At 37.5% G+C, this 21,025-nt stretch overlaps 1 protein-coding gene across 1 annotated transcript in view; it reads right to left on the bottom strand.

Annotated features, from left to right (window-relative positions):
* LOC139015973 (probable maltase-glucoamylase 2) overlaps nucleotides 1-21,025 on the bottom strand; it is a 77,484-nt gene that overhangs the window by 46,483 nt on the left and 9,976 nt on the right. Inside the window, 10 exon segments of the mRNA XM_070423525.1 lie at nucleotides 2,578-2,694; nucleotides 3,223-3,394; nucleotides 8,247-8,364; nucleotides 12,388-12,469; nucleotides 13,607-13,720; nucleotides 16,146-16,244; nucleotides 16,340-16,471; nucleotides 18,879-19,004; nucleotides 19,504-19,616; nucleotides 20,338-20,437. Coding sequence (XP_070279626.1) covers nucleotides 2,578-2,694; nucleotides 3,223-3,394; nucleotides 8,247-8,364; nucleotides 12,388-12,469; nucleotides 13,607-13,720; nucleotides 16,146-16,244; nucleotides 16,340-16,471; nucleotides 18,879-19,004; nucleotides 19,504-19,616; nucleotides 20,338-20,437 — 1,173 coding nt within the window.

The following is a 21,025-nucleotide window of genomic DNA, read 5'->3' as shown; positions in this document are numbered from 1 at the left end:
CTCGATCCCCAATAGGGGGTGTGCAGGAGGCGGCTGATCAATGATTCTCTCTCATCATTGATGTTTCTATCTCTCCCTCTCGCTTCCTCTCTGAAATTAATAAAAATATATTTTAAAAAATTGAAACCCAGTGCCTTAAACCACCATGACCTATAATCCATCTTTTTTCTTATGCACTTTTATGAATTTGCAATGTTAAAATTTATGTGTAGTTTTATTTATAATGTTTTCACCATCAAAATTTGTTTTATTTTCTCTGTCCCAAAGACAGTGACCTCTATTTGTTCTTCAATACACAAAGTACAAAGAAATCAGGAAGACAGATTTTAGCAGATTTTATCTAAGAGCAAAGAAAGAACCCTTTATGAGGGAAATCTAATTCTCTTAGGACCCAGAAACATACATTTTCCATCAATGATGGACATGCATTTTGTTCATTTTCCTTGTTCTTTGAAAGATGTGCATATCAAATTTAAACTTGTCATCCTTATAGTATTACTGGGACTGAATTCTAGAAAAAATTATCTAAATTTATTCCTTTCTTTTGTTTCCCAAATTGCTCATTTCCCCCTTCCAAATAGAACTACTCTATACCTCGATGAGGCTAAACACCCAAGAAAATAACACTCCACAGCTTCCAGCATCTGGTCTCCAACTGAGACAATCTAGAGGTGCCTTGTCCATCATGGTGGCCAACAGTCACATGGGGATATTAAGCACTTTTATTGAAGCATGGTAATAATCCATCCCTCCTTAGGAAAAACTGCTGTTTTTACTACTCTGTTATTCTTAGACAGTCTCTTATTCCGTGGGTCAACTCTGTTATTTTTAGACTGTAAAATAACTTTGCTTTTTTGCTTGAATAGAAAAGATAAACTTAATTGTCTGACCTTGCAAGCTAGCCATCTAAAGGAGCTGATACACTATATTAATTCACATATTCTGCCAAGTGTTTGTTCACCCAAGATTATAGGTGTTTGATTAGATATAATATGTACTCAAAGTTACAAGTTGTCTGTATAGATATTACAGCTGTTTGATTAGATATAATATCTATTCAAGGTTACAAGCTTTCTTACACAAAGAACTAGAAGGATATAAGAAGGAAATACTCCCTCCTGTGTTTGTTCAGAATTTGACAGAGGTAATCTGCTCTGAACCTGCGTGCAATAAAGATGACTCCTAACTAATGGGCTCATTAGGTGTCTTGTCCAGCTCGCTGATTTGCGACACAATCATGTAGTTAGTAAGATTGGGGAACTACACTTTTAATTATATTTGATAATAGTTAACTTAAATATAAACCTAGAACTGAATCAATGTTAAAGTATTTCTCTAGTAAACATAACTTTATTGTTTTGGTAGGACTACATTTCACTCCAGCATCCAAATTGAGATGTATTACAAGTGCAAAATGCACACTGAGTTTTGAAGACTTTATGGAAAGAAAAGAATATAAAATAGCTCATATTAATATTTTGTATAAAATATGGGTTGAAATAATAGTAAAGATAGATTTATATAAAGAGCTATATAAAGTAGATTAAAAAATTGTTCCTGTTTCTTTGTACTTTTTCAATTCCCATTTAAACTTCCATGTGTGGTTCCCATTATCATTCTATGGCTGGCACTAGTTGGGAGGAGAGAAAACAAGCACTGTAAGCTGGCAGCCAGAGTGGTCTGAGTGCTCCTATGGACATAATTTCTCCAGGCCATCTCTTCAGGAAGAGCACCCCCCCTCTCTGCTTCTGGCCATCTGCTTGGAATTCAGAAATAGTTCATCTCTCTTTGCTAGGACAGCTCAGGGTTAAAATACTTTGAATATCTGACTACACATCTTTTCCAGGTTAGAGATGTCATTGGACAAAGGCAAGAACTAGAACTAAAATGATTATCAGTATGTTACTCTTGTGTGCCTATTAATAGCTAAATCACTTAATTTAAATCATTTCAGCTGCATATTTATTCATTAAAAGAAAGGGAATCCCACCCTACTTGTTCTTGCCATCACCGTCATGATAAACATCTCCTTACTACAGACTTTGAACCCTTTCTATAGACTTGCCATCAAAATATGATTTGGGTTAGAAGAGGAGAAATGCAGGATATGTCATGAGAAGTAGTAGGGAGTGGTCTCCCAAACCATTTATAGAAAGATAGAATGTTGTAAAAAAAGTGAAAAAATGTTCAGATCACTGGCCTGCCTTCCCTTAATCCTTTCTCCTTGATACCCCATATCTAGGAGTGGTTTTCCTTGTATTAACTGAAGTAAAATATCAATGGACTTCAATTGTCCTATCTTATATAAAGTGGTACCAGAACTGATAGCAGCACCATAGAAACTTTAGCAACCCCTCTTACATTTGTTGGTGAGTTTTTAACAATAAAACCATTATATATATATATATATTCCACACACCATCACCCCATACCTTACTTTTTAACCTATCACTGAAAATGTATCTATTCTGCTCCTGCACTTAGGGCCAACCTGGAGTATTTTCTTCAACTCCCTCTTTGGAAACAGGTAAATTAGATAACCCAAGAAGTTTCCATCACTTCTCTTGGGGACCTTACCCTGAACCCAGGCCCATTGTGATTCCTGGATAGTGGATAAAATGCTCCAAGCTGCATCCATCTTCTGCAGAGCTCCTCTGTGGTATTACTTTTATAACCACAGATATTGGCACCGACCTGGAGAATAGGCATACATACAGCACAATGGTCAGTGAGAGAGGAGAAAGCATTGACTGTATACCTATGTGATAAAGGAAATGAGAATCTCTTATTCCCATCACTCCATGCTTAAAGAGGTCCTAAGGTTTCAGGGCAAGCCCCCAACCAAATGGGAGAATAAAGAAAGTGTGCAATCATGGATTAACTGATGAGAGGAAGACTGACTGTTGTATGTTTTATTAAGGGCTCACCCTCAATATTCAGTTCCCAATTTCATGCTTTGCTATCATTGATGCTCTTTTGATGGAATTTTTCTGTGATACTGATACATTTTACTCATGGAGTCTCCTTTCTAACTTCAGAGAATCCATGGATGCCAATGATAGAGTGTTACCATCCTATCATCAGAAGGCACCTCACACAACACATAAAAATTGATTTTTCCAATACATATCAAAGTGAGTTGTATGCTCACTGCTTTTCAGACACCTCAAAGACTGGTAATGGAAAGAATGTCAAAGCTCCTTGGTTGAGAGTGAAACTCACCATGGGGATGCCAAAAAGGTTGAACTCAAGGATACTAGGGATGGACCATCGAAGATCATCCCATGCAGCTGTATTGTCCCCTAACCAATGACCTGCAAACTTGCCAGACCCAGCAAAAGTAGAACGAGACAAGATGAAGTTCCTCTTATTGTGGAAGACAGCATTCAAGGCCCTGAAAAGGAATACAGTCAAATGAATGTGAAATGAACTGTGAATGTCAAGGACTTAACCTATACCAAAGGTCCAAGCAAACTGAGAAAAAAAGCAAACTGAGAAAAAAACATCAGGGTGTCATGAAGGAAAACAAACTGGATTAGCATTTTTAAGAGCTTCTTTCTCACTTCTAGGTAAGGTTGCAGATCTCATGTAAGACAATAAAAACCTCTACAGTCAGTACCCTCAAGGAATTTCTCTAGGCACCTGGCCTCCTGATTATGTTTCCTCCATCTTCGATCTGCTTGTGCTCTGGCCCCTTTGGTCGATGATACATTGGAATGAGGGGCTATTGGCCCTATCTTCTCCCTCTAGAGAAAGTTTTTCTAATGTACCTGGGTTCCATGCCTTGCTACCATTCATAATCTTGTTTAGTACATACCAGCTCAGGTCAGAACCCTTTACCTGCTCTTTGCCTAAGAGGAGATTTTGCACACAGTCTGGGCTCCAGGAACCCGATTCCTCTGAAGCTTCAGAACTTATTATTAGCAATTCCCAATGTTAGGGCATCTTAATCTGTGCAAACTAGTATTACTTGAAGTGAATAAGTCTCAAAAGACGGCATATGGCACTCTTAATGAAGTTAAAAGTAAGTAAAATATAAATATTTTCATTGTATTACTTATAAAATATTACATATCAAGTAAAAACTATATAAAAAGTAAAACAAAGGAATTAAAGACAAGAAATTCAGACCAGATGTGGGCATGTGGGATGGGATAACATGAAGTAAGATGTAGGCTGTTTTTCTAGCTTTTATTCAGAACACTATTTTGCTTAGGCCTCTCCCTGCTCTCTTCTCTCCTAAACAGTTCACACTTACCTTTAGTGTTTTAAAATTGAACAATAATACAACTATTGGATGGTGATACCTGAGCCTCAGTTGCTTCTAGTTCTTTGCAGGCAAGCTCTACTATTTTTCCTTCCAACACATGGTCTGAGACCAGTGTACCATCAGGCACTGGGCATTTCCTCATAGGCACTATCACAGCCACCAATGCTTTTCTTCTTTGCACTTCTAAGAATGTTATGGGGAGTGTACACATGCAGAACAACTTATAATGGAAAAAGGAAGAAAATTCTGAAATAGAAGACTGGTTTAAGAAAATTAAATTCTGACAATTAAATGACCAAAAAATGGGGGTAGAATGGAAAGGACTCACTCTTCAACTCCTGTCCTCCTTTCTCCTTGTATAAGGACTGGCAATACTTTGTGTTTATTACCACTGGCTAGAGGGTTTACTGCATCCTGCAATCTTCAGTCATTAAAGAAACACATTCAAGTTACGTAAAGTGAAATTGAAACAGGAAATGAAGTTAAGTGAATTTAGGGTTTATTTAGAGTCATCCCATTACAGCACCACTGATTAGATAACATGTGTGTTGTTGTTTTTCCAACTTAAAAGGAAATATTTACCCAGAGATCTCTAAATCTCTATTTTGCATCTCTCGGTTTGGGCCTACTTATAGTCAGGTCTTGATATCTGAGAGGATCTGATTTCTTCATACTTTCAAGCCAGAGGAAAGTGAACTTAATTCTCTTTGTAGACCAGTAACTGCTGTCCCCAAACTATACTTCCAGCAAAAGTTGAGCTAAATGTTCATCAGATCTGTGATTTAAATTCTCCTGATGCCCAGATCCAACTGAATGAAAATCTTATCTGATTTTTAACCAACTCTGTCTGATACCTGAAGGCTGTTTCGCTTATCTCCATTGTTCTCTGGGAACTTTGACCTTTTAACTATTAACCATTATTGACATAGCTTCAGAACATATTAACCAATCCCAATGTGATTTTATAGTACTTTTATCACATGGAGATTTGAACATTGAAGCAATTTGAAACTCTCTTTCCTTCCTCCTACCTTCCCTTATGCTTTCTTTCTCACGCTGTCCATTTATCCACTCTCCTCCCACCTTCAATCTTAGAAGCATCCATGAGTCAAAATAGATCAGAACAAGAACACCAACCCAAGATTTTCTTTTTAAAGATGAGGGAACTGTCTTATTCATCTAGTTTACTTCCCAGAAAGGTTGAGTGAGAGAAACAAGACAGAAAAGGGAAGATAATGAAATCAGAAATGTGTGTCCCTCTTTTTGAAGCTTTTCATTTACTGAAATAAAAACTTTTGCATTTAGTGGATAAGGACTCTCTCTCATTGAACAATCCAGAATAATATTAAGTCATGAGGATAAAATGGTGTTGGAAAACAAAATAGGCCCGGTCTGTGCCTCTAATTCATCAGGTTCCATTTTTCTTCTCTTTCTCAGGCCAGGCATTTATTCAACAACCATGCCTTTAGTATACACATGATTCCACAGGCTAAGAAAATATGGGGTGACTATTCTCTCAAGAAATTGATAGTCCAGCAAGAAAAAAAGTAAATACCTAAAAACTATAATATAAGTGCTTGGATATTAGGCATAGTACAATATGAACAAAGGTAACACAAAATATGGGGTGGGTGTGGGGGTAATCTTTTCCTAGGACTGTCAGGAAGGTTTAATATCTGAGGGGAGGTTTTAAAGATAAGTGCATACTTGAAAAATTGACTGGGCAGGGAAGGGCATCCTGTGCAGGGAGAGCAACACATGCAAAGACATGGAAGAATGAAATAGCATTTGGACTAGGGAGCAAGAGCAGTTATGTTTTACCAGAGTGTAAGATATAAGAGTAGCAGGGATGAAAGGAAAATACTAAGAAATCATTAAGTTATGAAGTACTTCACAGGTTTGGCTGGGGTGACTGGATTTTATTGTAATTTTTTACTGGGGAAAGAAGTGAGCAGATTTTCACTGGGGAAAGAAATGAGCAGACGTGTGATTCAGAAGGTAACTTCAACAGTAGTAGAGAGTAGATCTTTTGAAACTTTAACATACATTCAATACCCCTGGGAATCTTGTTAAAACTCATATTCTCATTTCCAAGGTCTAGGGTGAGGGCCAAGGTGCTACATTTCTAATATGTTTCCAGATGATGCTAATATTGCTAGTCCTTGGACCACACTTTGAATAGCAAGAGTAGGGATAGATGGGTAGGAGGTAAAGCTACAGTCAGGGAGGGGAGACTAGTAGTTATGGGACTCATGTAAGTTTTACTTGAGCAATGATGATGGCCTTTGTTAAAAAGTGTCAGTAGAGGAAAAAAGGAGATGATTATACACATGTTTTAGGGTCAAAAGGTCTGAAGCCTGATTGTAGATGTGGATGTGATGAAAAGAAATAACTCAAGGATAATACCAAGTTTCTCACTTCAGAGTCTGGGAGATAGTGATGGTGTTGCTACCAACCAAGATAGGGAATTGAGCAGTTTCAAAAATGATTAGACTGTGGGGGCCGGGCAGAAACAGGTAACGATAAGGTGAATGGCATTGGAGGTACTATAAGACATCCAAGTAGATAAGCTCAGAAGGTAATTTTGGATATCTGGGCCTGAAAATCAGGGAGAGATCTAAGCTATAGATTTATAGAATTATAGATTTTTAAATTATCAGAATGAATTACAATAAAAACTGAGAAGAAATAAATTATTTTTGTATTAGCAGAGAATGAAAAATGAAGTCTAGGGATTGACCCCTAAGATTTATCAATCGTGAGAGAAAAGATGAAAAAGATCCAGAGGTCAAGAAGGAACAGAGGTTAAGAAGGGACAGCTGGAAAAAGAGCAGGTATGCCCAGATAGAGTGGTGTTTCAGAACTAAAGGAACCAAGCTTCAAAGGAGTTGTCAGTGATGTTATGTACCCTAGAAAAGCCAAGTAAAAGGACTGAGAAAACATCAAAGTCTCCCTGCTCCTATTTCCCACTAATGGTGTTCCAGAAATATCAAAGCAAAAGGACATAAGTAGAGAAAAACTAAGACACTCTTTCCTAAGCCACTTGAAGGTCCCCAACAAATCTTCAAAGACTAGTTTCCCTGTCTGTTTTATAAATTTAAATTAAAATCTTCTTAAACTTAGTCCCTAACTTCTTGCTCTCTTAGGTATAATGATTGTAATTTATCACTTTGGTGGGGGGGGAGGGGGGAGATTTTGCAGAGAGCTTTGCCTCAATTTACAAAGTCAGCAGCAAAATATTAATGCGACAAAGTATGTAAAGGACTGAATCTTTTGCAGGAAGCATCTGTCTCTTTGTTAGACTTTCATATTGAGTGGTGGTGGTGGTGATGGTGGTGATGGTGGTGGTAGTGGTAATGTTAGTGGTGGTGGTAGTGGTGGTGGTGATAGAGATGGTGGTGGTAGTAGTGGTGGTGTAATGGTAGTAATCATGGTGGTAGTGGTACTGTGTATGTCTTGGGGCAGAGGGGAGAGTTGAGAGGGTGACTGGGGCAGGCAGTAGGGAGGAAAGTTAGGAAGGGTTGCTATAACATTGCCATGTAAATACAGGATACTCAATACACTTGAATTTCATATAAACAATTAATAATTTTTAGTATACAGTACATAGGTTCATTGCAAACTTGACTGGGTATCCTGTATTATTATTTGCTAAATCAGGCAATTCTTGTGTGGTGACCATAGCACATTCAGTATTGGAACCCAAGCAAGGGCTGACTTCCAATTGGAGGTTCTAAATACCTTGCACATTATTGCCTACTAATATCAAGTCCTTAGTCACAAGCCAATAAGCAATAATCCAGCACAGAAGCCACGGACTTATATAGGAAGACCTCTTAAGTAGCCTGTAAGATCTGAGTTTCTAGATCCACATAACCACAAAATATATTTGAAAAATATACCTATAGATGACAAGAGAAACCCTCTATCTCCCAGCTCCCCGTATCTCGAAGTAGAAGGAAAACCTAGTGCTTACGAGTCTGTGGCTCTTGCCATGGAGTAGCCATACAAGCTGTGGACATTATAGTGAAGCTCCTGGTAAACCTCGGCGTCCATGCAGAGGGTTCCTTCAAAAAGCAAGCGGTCCAGAAGTCCTGTGGGGAAACACCCATTGGTGAGCCTCTTCCCTATCAACAAGCTCTAACAAAATAACCACCTAAACCAATTGCTTCCAGGTTCCTGTACCTTCTCCACCAATCTCTACCTGGCAAAACTCTTTTCAGATTTCAAATCCTATCCCAATGCCTCTTCCTAACTGGGATATACTCTAAGCCCCTCACTGAGGTAAATCATTAAAATCAATTTGCATTCTCTTGAGCTCACAAAGAATGGTGCTGAGTGGTGGCAACGGAGAAAAAACTCAGAGCAATGGGAAGTTAATCTGAGATAAAATATAAATAAAATACACACATATAATTACAGATATTTAATCAAGAAGAATTGAATGTATGAAGAACAGATAAGAGGGCAGTGAAAAGGGAATATATACACTCTGAAATTACAAGCCTTCACACCTCAGTTACACTTTTTAAAAAATGAGATATTTGGGGGCTTTCATGAATGAGAACTTAGATCTTGCCTTTAGAAATCAGCATAGTCATTGTTTCCCTTTCTTATGCCTAAAATGGTCAACACTTCTGTCTTGTGGCCTGCAATCTCATTCTTCCTCTTCTACTTGTAGACCAGTACCAAGGGGCTATACCTCCTGCCCTCCTTCATGAAGCCTTGCCTGTTCATTAGATATGAGGCACAATTCCAGAAAGTGGTAGAACCAGGAAAGACTGAGGTTGAGTTTTTCTCATCAGCCCAGCAGAATCAGAGATTGAAATTACTTTTAAATGCCGAAACCGGTTTGGCTCAGTGGATAGAGCGTCGACCTGCGGACTGAAATGTCCCAGGTTCGATTCCGGTCAAGGGCATGTACCTGGGTTGCAGGCACATCCCCAGTAGGAGATATGCAGGAGGCGGCTGATCGATGTTTCTCTCTCATCGATGTTTCTAACTCTCTATCTCTCTCCCTTCCTCTCTGTAAAAAATCAATAAAATATATATAAAAAAAAGAAAAAAAATTACGTTTAATTATAAAATATAAAGACAATTATATTTCTGGCATGACTCAGTTTGTGGCCTGAGATTCACAACTAGATTAATTACTAGTGTCCCGGTGCACGGATTCATGAACATTGAAAGGAAATCAATTAGAAAAAAATATTTTAATATCACTATTCGTCCTTTCTCTATAATAGAAGTGTCAACTAAATTCATGATCAATAGTGACAGATCAAAACACACACGTGCCATTGATGCCAGCGAGAGCTTTATATGTATGGCGCATGCACGAGTCAACTTAGCCTTTTTTATATATAAAATACACTTTGCTTAATTAAACCTGCTTTCTGATTTAGCTAAACTTTTTCCAGCCCAGTGAAGCACCCCAACTTCTCTTCAGGTAATTGTCAGCAACACAGCTGTAAATATCAACATGAAGCAGATTATTATCAGATTATTATTGAAGATCAGCAGGGAGAACAAAGGGTACAATTTTTAACTATAGCAGTGTTTGACTATATTCTGCACAGTGGGAAAACCTGAAGTCATTTTCAAGTTCCACCATTTCTTACTTCTTTTCAGTTGGGTCAAGTTTCTAAACTTTCTAAATCTCTGTTTTCCAGCTAATGAAAAGGATTCTACCAAGTCTCCTACCTACCTACTCTAGGACTTCTGTGAGGATCAAATGACATGAGGCACATGAAAATGCTTCACAAACATTTGGTTAAACTATAAAATGTTTGCACCTGGCTATAAAGCAAGTTGGGTTCCTGGGCTAAAGAAACTCCAAGGAGGCTAGTCACTAGGGAGAGGAAGCTGGGTGTTGCTAAGTGACATCATTACCCAGTGCCCACAGTGACCATTTCTAGGCTGGGTTGGGCTCTGGGCCACATTTTGCACCATGGGGTCTTGGCAGCATTGGCTGCAATTTGCTGAGATGTCACTCTGGGGTGGCAGCAGGGCCTGTGTCCCACTTGGGGGAAGCTGAGTGTTGGTTTGTCAGCACCAGGTCCATGGTGCCGTTTATTTTTAAATAGCCAGTGTGCATCATGACAGCTCCTGCATTGAGCGCCTGCCCCCTGGTGGTCAGTGCATGTCATAGCTACCGGTCAGAGGGAAGGGCAGATACTTAGCCTTTTATATATATAGATAAGAAAGGATACTAAGATTTTCCCATGAGCAAAGGTAATATATCTAAATCTTTTTCATGACAATGTGTACTTTCTTTTTTTTTAATCTTTATTATTGAGAGTATTACAGATGTATTTTCTAATCCTGAAAAGATTAAAAGTAGACCAGAGGCAGAGCAGTTTGTCATATGTAGTAGACAAAATGCTGAGAGGTAGGGAGTAGGATCCTTGTCAGAAGCAGACAGAAGGTAATGAGATTTCAATGTTCTATAGGAAACAAAACAAAACAAAACAAAACAAAACATTTTTGGCTAAGTAGAAGATTAAGAGATTAAAAGGGAAACATGATAAACTGATACACAGTGAAAAAAATTGGGGGAACACAGAATGAACAGAGAAGAATAAGAGGGGGAAAGAAACAGATTTTGCAAGAAATTGGCTGGTTTGATGTCAAGATTCCTCCTAAAAAGTTCTTAAAGGAGTAAAGAAACAGCTAACCTATGGCTCAAAGGCACCAGTGAAGTGAAGAAACCAGAAGAAACTGGCAGAGACTGGCCAGATGCTCACCAAGCCTGTCTTCTCCCCAGGAATATAAGATTATATTTCACATTTTCTCTTGAAAGTTTAGCAGAGTCATGTGATTGGATTCTGTGAACAAATTGAACACCCCCCCCCCACACACACACACACACACACTTCCAGGTTTATCCATACATCTCCTCTACCCTTCTATTTCTCCTTCACCTAGGAAGCTGGAAACAAAGGGCTCTGAGATAGGAGAACCAGGTGATGGAAGTAACTGGATTCCTGAGTCACGGCTGGGATGAGAGCCACACATTCCACACTAGAATATTATATGAGCAAAAACTTTTACTGTGTACTCCACTGAGATGTTAGGATTCATTTGTTTCCACCAACACTATACTGTTTCACACACACACACACACACACACACACACATATTCTTCTAAAATTAGGGACTGGAAAATTGACTGTGACTGGAAATGGGACTCATAAATTGGAAGGACTAACAAGAACCATTGATGCTATTGGTAATAAGCTAAACAAACACACACATATTACAGATTTACTCTCATGGAAGGCAGTTTGTACTTCCAGTATTCTGATATTCTCATAAAATTTAAAATTGAACCATATGTAACATGTATAAAAGGTTTAGAGGAAGTGAACAGGATGGGAAATGTAGAATTTGAGAGAGGAGGCACAGCCAGGGGAGATATGACCTTCACCACATGCTTGCCCTTGGATTATGTCAGCAAAAGAGAATGCAAGACTAAACACTACAGTAAAGTCTCCAGGGAGAGAGAAGTGGAGTGGGTGAAGATGGGCAAAGCACATGGAAAATGGGACACCTGCAATTAAGTCAACATTAAAAATTTTTAATAAAATAATAAAAATAATCCTATATAATAAAAGGCTAATATGCAAATCAACTGAACGGGGGAACAACCAGTCACTATGACACTCACTGACCATGATGGGCAGATGCTCAATGCAGGAGCTGCCCCCTGGTGGTCAGTGCATTCCCACAGGGGGAGCGCCTCTTAGCCAGAAGCCAGGCTCAAGGCTGGTGAGCGCAGAGGTGGAGGCCCGCATCTGCGGCAGCACTAAGGAGCAGAGAGCTAAGTGGTAAAGAGTAAGGAGCAGAGAGCTAAGTGGTAAAGAGTAACGAGCAGGAGGGTGGTAAGGAGTGAGGGGTCCTGGACTGTAAGAAGGTGCAGGCTGGGCTGAGGGACCCCCACCCCCCATCCACAGTGCATGGATTTTGTGCACCGGGCCTCTACTAAGATAATTAAAACAGTCAAAACAAAACAAAAGAACCATTGGAAAGTGAACTTGCTCCTGGCTACACTGAGTTTCGCTGAGGTTGTTTTAAATATCTCCTGCCTACATCATTACAAACAGGTGAAAACTTACGGGGAGTGAAAGGAGGATAGTTCCAGTTGTTATCTTCACACCCATGATCAGAACCTTGGAGAATAGATACTTCCTCCATTTCCTTCAGAGACACGAAATACACAAAGTGGAAAATGTTATTGATTTATAGTTAGTTGTTAAAGAATGTTTACTGAACTAGAAGCTGGATAGCTGGCGTCTCTTATTGATTTTGGAATCTTAGGTAATCTTAAATTTCCTGACTTCTGTTTCATCTTTTGGATTAGATTGTATCTACAGTACCTTCCAACTCTAAATTACATCAGGTACATTTAACCTTTTATACCTTGATTTCAATTAGTTCATTAAGAAATACTATTTCAAAGGCTAATTCATACCTTATGAGATTTTATTGTTGTTGATATTGCCTCAGTATTGTTTTAAAGAATCTAAGATAGAGTAATATTCTATTTCATAATTTGCCCATTCTGTTATTCTACTCAGTGCAGGGCTTAAGAAGATAGAATTGAGATAAAATCCATTTCTTTTTTCTTTTTTTAATTTTTTTTTTTATTGATTTTTCACAGAGAGGAAGGGAGAGAGATAGAGAGTTAGAAACATCGATGAGAGAGAAACATCGATTAGCTGCCTCCTGCACACCTCCCTACTGGGGATGTGCCTGCAACCCAGGTACATGCCCTTGACCAGAATCGAACCCGGGACCCTTCAGTCCACAGGCCGACACTCTATCCACTGAGCCAAACCGGTTTCGGCTCCATTTCTTTAAAAGAGCTTGAAAATAGGTGATGTGTAATCCTGCTAACAAAAATGTAATTTTTCAAATTTCAAATAAATTTTCCCACCTGCTAGCCTCTAAAAAAATAAAAGGACCATTAAATTATTCTTTAATTATTTACTTTAAATTTTAATAAATCATTGCTACAAATAATGGCACCTGTAGTTTCTAATAAAATAGTATTTTTAAAGTTAAAAGACAATTAATTTAGGAAAAAGCTGAGTCCATGAGAAAGCAAAATATTTTCTTAAAAAATAAATAACCAGTTGGTAGCAGATTGAGAATTAAAATCCAGAGGATTGAGGCGTCTAATTTATTGTATATTATAAGCTCAACATTAAGTAAAAGGATTTTAAATATCACTATGTCAAGTAAACTATTTTATTAGAGATTAGAGTTAAAATTCATCTTAAAATTAGAAATATCTGTCTCCAAAGTAAGTTTTATACTGGAATAATGACTTACAAGCCACACTCCATCAAACTCCAAAGTTTTATGAAATTCTTGAAGCTCTTCTGTCCACCATTGAGTACAAGCTGGATTATCATAAGCAGGAAAGACTATCTTTCCGGGATATCCCTAAAAAACAAAGAAAATTGTGGTGGTTTATCTGATGATTCACACATACATTTATTGCTGGCTACTATCTCTTCTACCAGAAGGCCCATGTAGCTTACATTTTAGAATCAAAATGTGTGACTGTCCTCCTAAAACTAAATGTTAAAATAGATGCAAGGAACCAAAGGAAGAAAAAAATAAAAGGAAAAACAACTTATTATAGAGATGAGAAGCCAGCAAATGTCGCTTTTCTCTGATTAAAAAAAAAAAAAAGTAAAATTTCATGTCAGGCCAATTGACATGTTTAAAATATGGAAAGTTTAACTAGATGATATTTTAGAAGAGAATGACTTTGTTTAATGTGTTGTTAATTGAAGATCACCTAAAACCTGATTTGAATAATGCTATTTATAGATAACTAGAGGCCTGGTGCACAAAATTCGTGCACGGGGGTTGGGAGGGGGGTCCCTTAGTCTGGCCTGCACCCTCTTCAATCCAGGACCTCTCGGGGGACATCCCTCTTGCAATCCAGGACCACTGGCTCCTAACCCCTCACTTGTCTACCTGCCTCATTGCCCCTAACCACTCTGCCTGACTGCCTGATCGCCCATAACTGCTTGCTGGGGGGCAGGGCCAGCCCAGCGAGGGGCCGTGGTGGTTCTGGTCTAACAGTCGTTATGGTTATGACGCCGTTACGATCTCTGGCCTTTTATTATATAGGATATGTTGGTTTTGGCATAGAAACAATCTTGTTTAAAGGGTTTAATGCATTTTGTGCTTTTTACTCAGGTCAAATATATTGTATTCTATCTTCTCTTCTTATCTATTCCTATCAAAGATTCATTTTTAACATTGTCCACAAAGAGCACGAAGATATAGTCATAGCCAACTTACTGAAAATTCTAAATTGACAAGACTCGAAGTTTTGTACATACATTCTTGCTTATTTCCCAACAAATTTATAGATTGTCATTTAGGGACAAGTTTATGCCCAGACAGTATAATGAATATCTATCTATGTCTTGGTTCTTTGTTTTAGGTGATGGGTCACCATATAATAATCAGAAGTAACTTTGAAACTCAGGGAAAAGATGGTGTGACAAAGGTATCACCTACAGTGACATTGTCCCTAGAGCAAGCCCAGGAACATTCATTCTAACCAAATTCCTTTATAATTAACCCACACTACCTCCAGCACTATTACCTCTGCCAACATCTTAGATCAAATGATTTCTGTTATTTATTGGTCAATGGAGGTAACTTTCTAATTAAATTTTTGTGGTTATATGCAAATTCCTAATTACATACATCTCAAATATGAATACTATTGAAATGACTCATAAGACTGGATAATCTACTTTTCTGGTAAACAAAACAATTTTTTATGTGACCATGGCCCCTGATTTTGTACTTATATATGAATATCGCTCTATCTGATATATTAGAAATTCACATCAAACAAAACAGCAAAAGCAAAGAATTGGTTTGGAGAAGGAAGGAAACTACTGTTTCATGAAAAGTTAGAATTAATGAAAAAGAAAGTAAATAGAAAAAAGTATCATAGACAAAGTCAATGATGGGAATTAAGTGAGAAGTTAGGTAAGGGTTCATTGATAACCCTAAAATGGTAAGTTTTGCAAAGTTAATTGCCTGGGAGCAACAAGAAATGAGGCCACATGAACTTTTAGATGAAGTACCAGTTTTAATAAATCTTCCATCATCCAATCATCTAGGGCTGACCCCACAAATAATTGGAAGAGAAATTTGACTACAAAATTTAATTTAAAATACTCTTGAAAGCTCAGCTGCCTTGAAAATAGGTTCCTAAGCAGCTTACTCAAATGCCTGAAATTGCTACCTTAGGATAAAGGCTGGGCTCTATCTATAAGTCTCATGAAAATTAAAAGTATATTAGCTGAGGTAGGTTTCACATTAGCCTATGAGCATCTTGCTCATTACCATAGTTGAATTTATTGTCTGGGGATATAAATTGTAAGGCAGAAGAACTTTAAGAATAAATTAACTTTCTTCTAATAATATATTGTTTTTCAACTATCTGTATTATTAGAGGGTCAGGATTAGCTTTCTAAAGACTAGATCTTAATTATTCTGCCACAAAAAAGAAATCAAAATATGTAATGTGATAGAGGTGCCATCACTACAATGGTAATCATAGTGTAATAATCAAATTATCAAATCAATATGCTCTACACCTTAAATTTATACAATGTTATATGCCAAATATATTTCAACTAAAAAACAAATCCTTAAGAATTTTAATCATTCTACTATTATATCTACTGTTTTAAAAATAACAACAGAAACCTCTAAAGCCAAGAAAACAGTAATAATACTGTAAATTGCCGTCTACTCATTGTCATACCAAAAGCACAAACTTCCCCCAAATGACTGTAATATACTCTGATTTTTTTTTTTGAGAACTTACCTGTCCAGTGACAAAGCCTTTATTCCCCAAGATCCATACTTTCTTTTTTCTTCCATTCTTATAGGGCTGGTATTCAGAATCATGTAAGATGCCAGGATTCTAGTAAATAAATATGATAATAAATATTATTTTTATAAAGGTCTCTTGCATTTTTAAATGGAATAGTAGGCCATGGAATAAGTGTTTGAACATACCATAATAATTACATATTTCTGTCCATGTTCGTGTAAGTTCTTGGCAAAATCTGAGAGACCAGGGAAAGCCTTTTCATCAATAGTGAAGTCCTTCTTTCCATCCATGTAGTCTATGTCCGAGTACTGAACATCCTGGAAGATAGTGCTCGCCAATTAGAACCGAGGCAATATCACCATGCTGATAACTCTGGTTCTTCAACATTTAAACTGAAGCCATTTTTCTTTTTTTTTAAATATATTTTTATTGATTTCAGAGAGGAAGGAGAGGGAGCGAGAGATAGAAACATCAATAATGAGAGAGAATCATTGATTGGCTGCCTCCTGCATACCCCCTATGGGGATGAAGCCCACAACCTAGGCATGTGCCCTTGACTGGAATCAAGCCTGGACCCTTCAGTCCGAAGGCCAATGCTCTATCCACTGAGCAATACCAGCTAGGGCAAGCCATATTTCTTAATGATCCTGGAACTTCCAGGACTTGGCTACTTCTTAGGAGTAAATAAGCCCTTTTTGAAAGAGTCGGACACTCTTAGGTTGTAGTTTTATCTCTTTGCCTTGATAGATGCCTGTCATAAGGTATTAGGAGGAACTTGAAGGTAAGGACTGTGTCTTGTTCATCCCTGTAATTTAAGAGCTTAGATGCTTGAAATAAAACAGGTGTTTTTTAAATGTTTGTTTGAATGAGCCCATGAGTAATGTTATTACCATGTACTAACTTGGACCCTAGACATCAAGTTAAAACATATCACAAGAGGAGAAAATAGCCTGCTTGTCTTATAAAACATCTAGGGTACTAATTTACAAAGATAAATGACAAAGGGACAGAGCTTTAATTACCCAAACTCTCATACACACATTATTTTTGTGTTTGCATACCAACCTGTGAGGAGCCAATGTTATAATTTTTAGTGGGAGATAGAAATGTATAGGGGCTAAGTGACATTTCCCAAAGTCAAATGCAGGAGTAGGTGGGGGGTTAATTGGGGCTTTGGTGATAGACCCTTTGACTGCAAATGCTCTTTTGTTCCAATTGCCACATACTTCAAAGACATCTGAAAGTCTTCTAAATAATTGTTCATCCTGCGGCTGGTCGGTCGTGTGTCAGAGGCTAAGGACTGAAGGAAAATGTGGCTTGTGGCGTATAGCCAATGCAGCACCATCTGTTCTAACACTGGGCAGTCATTTTAGGACCCAGGTGTCCTCCACCGTTACCTGATGGGGAAGATCTGATCCATGAAAGAAAAGCTCATTTGTTTCCGAACCAGCAAGACCTCAAAAGGCTTTTCCCTTCAGAGGCCTGGGGGAAATTGAAACCAATACCACATGTAGCCAGGGGGCATGCAGGAGATAGCTGAGCGATGTTTCTAACTCTCTATCCCTCTCCCTTCTTCTCTGTAAAAAAATCAATAAAATATATTTAAAACAAAAAACAAAACCTTAACTTAAAAAAAAGAACCACTTTTGAATCCTGGGCTTGTCATTGAGCTAGTTGGAGTGACCTCAGGAAAGTGATTAACATTGCAATGTCTGCATTTCCTCGTTTGCAAAATACCAATAAGTGAGGGTCAACCATGAATGTGAAAGCGTTTTGTAAAATCATGATGTGGCAAGATTTGGCCTGGTTCCTCCTGGAATTGGGTGTTGATAGCAGATATCGGATAAGTAAAACTAAATACATAATAATAATGTCCCCTTAACAACAAAACCACACAATGACCAGGTTTTCTCACAAGAAAAATTCATCTCATTGCCTGCCCTCATTGCTCCTCTGAGAGGAGAATGAAAGCTTCTGAGATCAGGCCAAAGTCATTTCCACCCATAATATCTTCCTTCAGGTATTAATCAAATATATGTTTGTATCACAGTTCCAAAGATTGAGCCCAAAATAAATTGTTTTGATAACCTCATTAACTACATGTTATACATCTCCAGGGAGAAACTTTTCAAATATTATATACTTAATAATGATCTTTTTATTTACTAGTGGACATTGGTCATCATAAATACTTTACAACCACAGAGCTTTCAAAATGAGGATGTTAGATCTAGAAAGAATATCCAAGGTCACTATGTGAAACTTGCTGTGATTCACCATTATAATAATTAGCACTTGTTAACCATGTCACCCAGGTGTTGCTTTCTCTTATGAAATAGCAACTAACTTTGATGGAGTCCATCCTTTGTGTTACATGCAAGTTTTAGGCATTCTTCACAACCAGCCCACCAGAGTAAGTCTTAGGTTTTCATTTTATAAAGGTAACTAAAACACAGAGGTGGTAATTAACTAGCCCAACATTGCATAGAGCTAGAAAGAGGAAAAGCTAAAATTCAAAATCAGATCCTTCTGACTTCATAGCTGTGCTCTTCCCATGATGACGTAAGTAATTTAGTTTGCAAATTTATGACAGTAGGTCTATCTATCTATCATCTATCCATCCATCTACCAATTTATCTATCTGTATTTTCCTAGTATATTAGGTACAAAAAATAAAAGATAGAAAATGGCATCTTGTTCATGATAAGATAAGTTCCAACTTACATATGGGATCCTAGCTTTACGAGTTCGGTCTACAACCTCTTTCAATCCCTCGATGTTATTATAATTTCTGCGACTAAGCTGGAAACCAAGATTCCAGTAGGAAGGCAGGAATGGCCGTCCAACGAGCTAGAAAAATAAAGAAGTGTCCAAGCATTTAGAATAAACACTCTTTGTAGCAACATGTCCAATACAGACAACTTTGTTTCCATTTCATTATCTGTTAAGTTCTCAGATCTAAAATATCAGAGCCAATTCCTTGTACATAATTTATTTTCACTAAATTTCTATTTACTGCATGAATGAACTTTACTGATTTGTAGCCTCAGGTCTTCGGGATGACTGATCATGTATGGTTGGACCATGAGTTCCTTGAAAACAGCACAGCATCTGTTTAAAACCTCACTAAATGACTTATTTTTACATTTCTCAAGCCTTGCACGGTGCCTCTTAGCACACGGAAGGCACTCAATAAATGTGCATCAGAATAAACATACGATGAATGGAAGAGTCACAATCCCAACATATATGATCCATAGTTTGCCCATAAGTTTTATTTTTCCCAGGCTAATTTACAATGAGTGTGTGAGATAGCAGCAATAAAGACTATCTAACTACAAAGCCATACCTCCAGGTATTCCTGAACCACTTCTTCTGGAGTGTCTCCCAGGAACACATAAAAGTCAAAAATGCCCCCGATGGTGCGGTAAGTGATTGCAGGAGCCGGCTGAAGGGTGACCTCTGCAAGTATTAAAATAAGAGCCATTACAATTTCACGGTTGAAAATATATTCTTCTGCAGAATTTAAATATGTGAGCTACCAAAAACAGTCTGTCTCATTTTGAAAGAGATGAAAATCACACCTGTTCCTTTACATGATTGCTGAAGCTTATCAAATATTAAATGAGTACAACAACCATGAGGAATTAATTGGGTTTTTTTTAAGAGAATGAAAAATAAATTCTATTTTAATCTGGCCATATAAAAATACAAATTTCTGGGATTTGCTACTAATTTTAGAGAAAAAAAATGTTTACAACCTTATTAGATCATTTTACCTACAATTAAAAATAAAAATAAACCCTCATCCAGAAGCTGGAGGAGGAAGATTCTGGAGTGGGGAAAGGGTGGGCTGTGAGAAACAGCTACAGATGGACAGTATGTTTACATGTTGAAACCTACAGGTGTCTTTGGAGTGGGTCTATCAGTGAATCCTATCATCTATAAAATATTATGGGAAACATTACACAAAAAGAGACCTCTGAGGCAGTTTTCAATAAAAATAGCTTTCAGCATGAACTGGATTTGTAGACAGGTTAAACTGCTTTCTGTTTCCAGTTTCTGATGAAGCATAGTAGGTCCAATATGCCTCCTGTTAAACTGTGATCTCACCATACGAGTCATTTTTATAAAAGCGGCATCCCCATACATATTCCTGCCAAGGTAAAATGATGTTTCCTACCCATAGCATTACTGTTCATCAGAAAGACCCCAAAAGAGGAGCCACTGGTGTCTTCAAGGCACAAGAAGAATGTGTGAGCTCCATACAAGTTAATCATGCCCTGCCAACAAACATGAAAAGAAATAATAGTACATATGTAAAATGTTTTTATTCACCCCAAAATATCATCAAAAGCCATGCACAACATGTACTTGGTTAACATATGTTGTAGTTAGTATTGTATCCAAAAGGTAGTAAAATGGTAACATCAACGTGTGTTTATGATATTTCCACACAATGGGATACTCTATGCAATAAGAAGTGAAATGCTAACACATACTACAACATGAGTAAGTCTCATAAATGTTATGCGAAGTAAAAGAAACAGACACAAAAGACAATAGGCCATGATTCCCTTATAAAATGTACACAGAAGTAAAGTCTCTGGAGACAGAAAGATTAGTGATGGTCTGAGACAGGATGTAAATAGAAATTAAATGTAAAAGTTTTTGGAGTGATGAAAATGTTCTAAAACTGGATTATGTTAATGACAGCACAACTCAGTGAATGTACTAAAACCATTGCATTGTACACTTAAACCAAGTGAATTTTATGGTCTATAATTATACCTCAATCAAGTTATTTATTAAAAATTAGAAATTATTTGTAATGACATAATAAAATGATAGCAGAAGATGACAATAGCGTG

The sequence above is a fragment of the Myotis yumanensis genome, unplaced genomic scaffold (genome assembly GCF_028538775.1).
Source record: "Myotis yumanensis isolate MYYU_CA2020_CCGP unplaced genomic scaffold, mMyoYum1.0.hap1 SCAF_9, whole genome shotgun sequence".
Taxonomy (NCBI): Eukaryota; Metazoa; Chordata; class Mammalia; order Chiroptera; family Vespertilionidae; genus Myotis; species Myotis yumanensis.
This window is presented reverse-complemented; position numbering and strand designations above follow the sequence as displayed.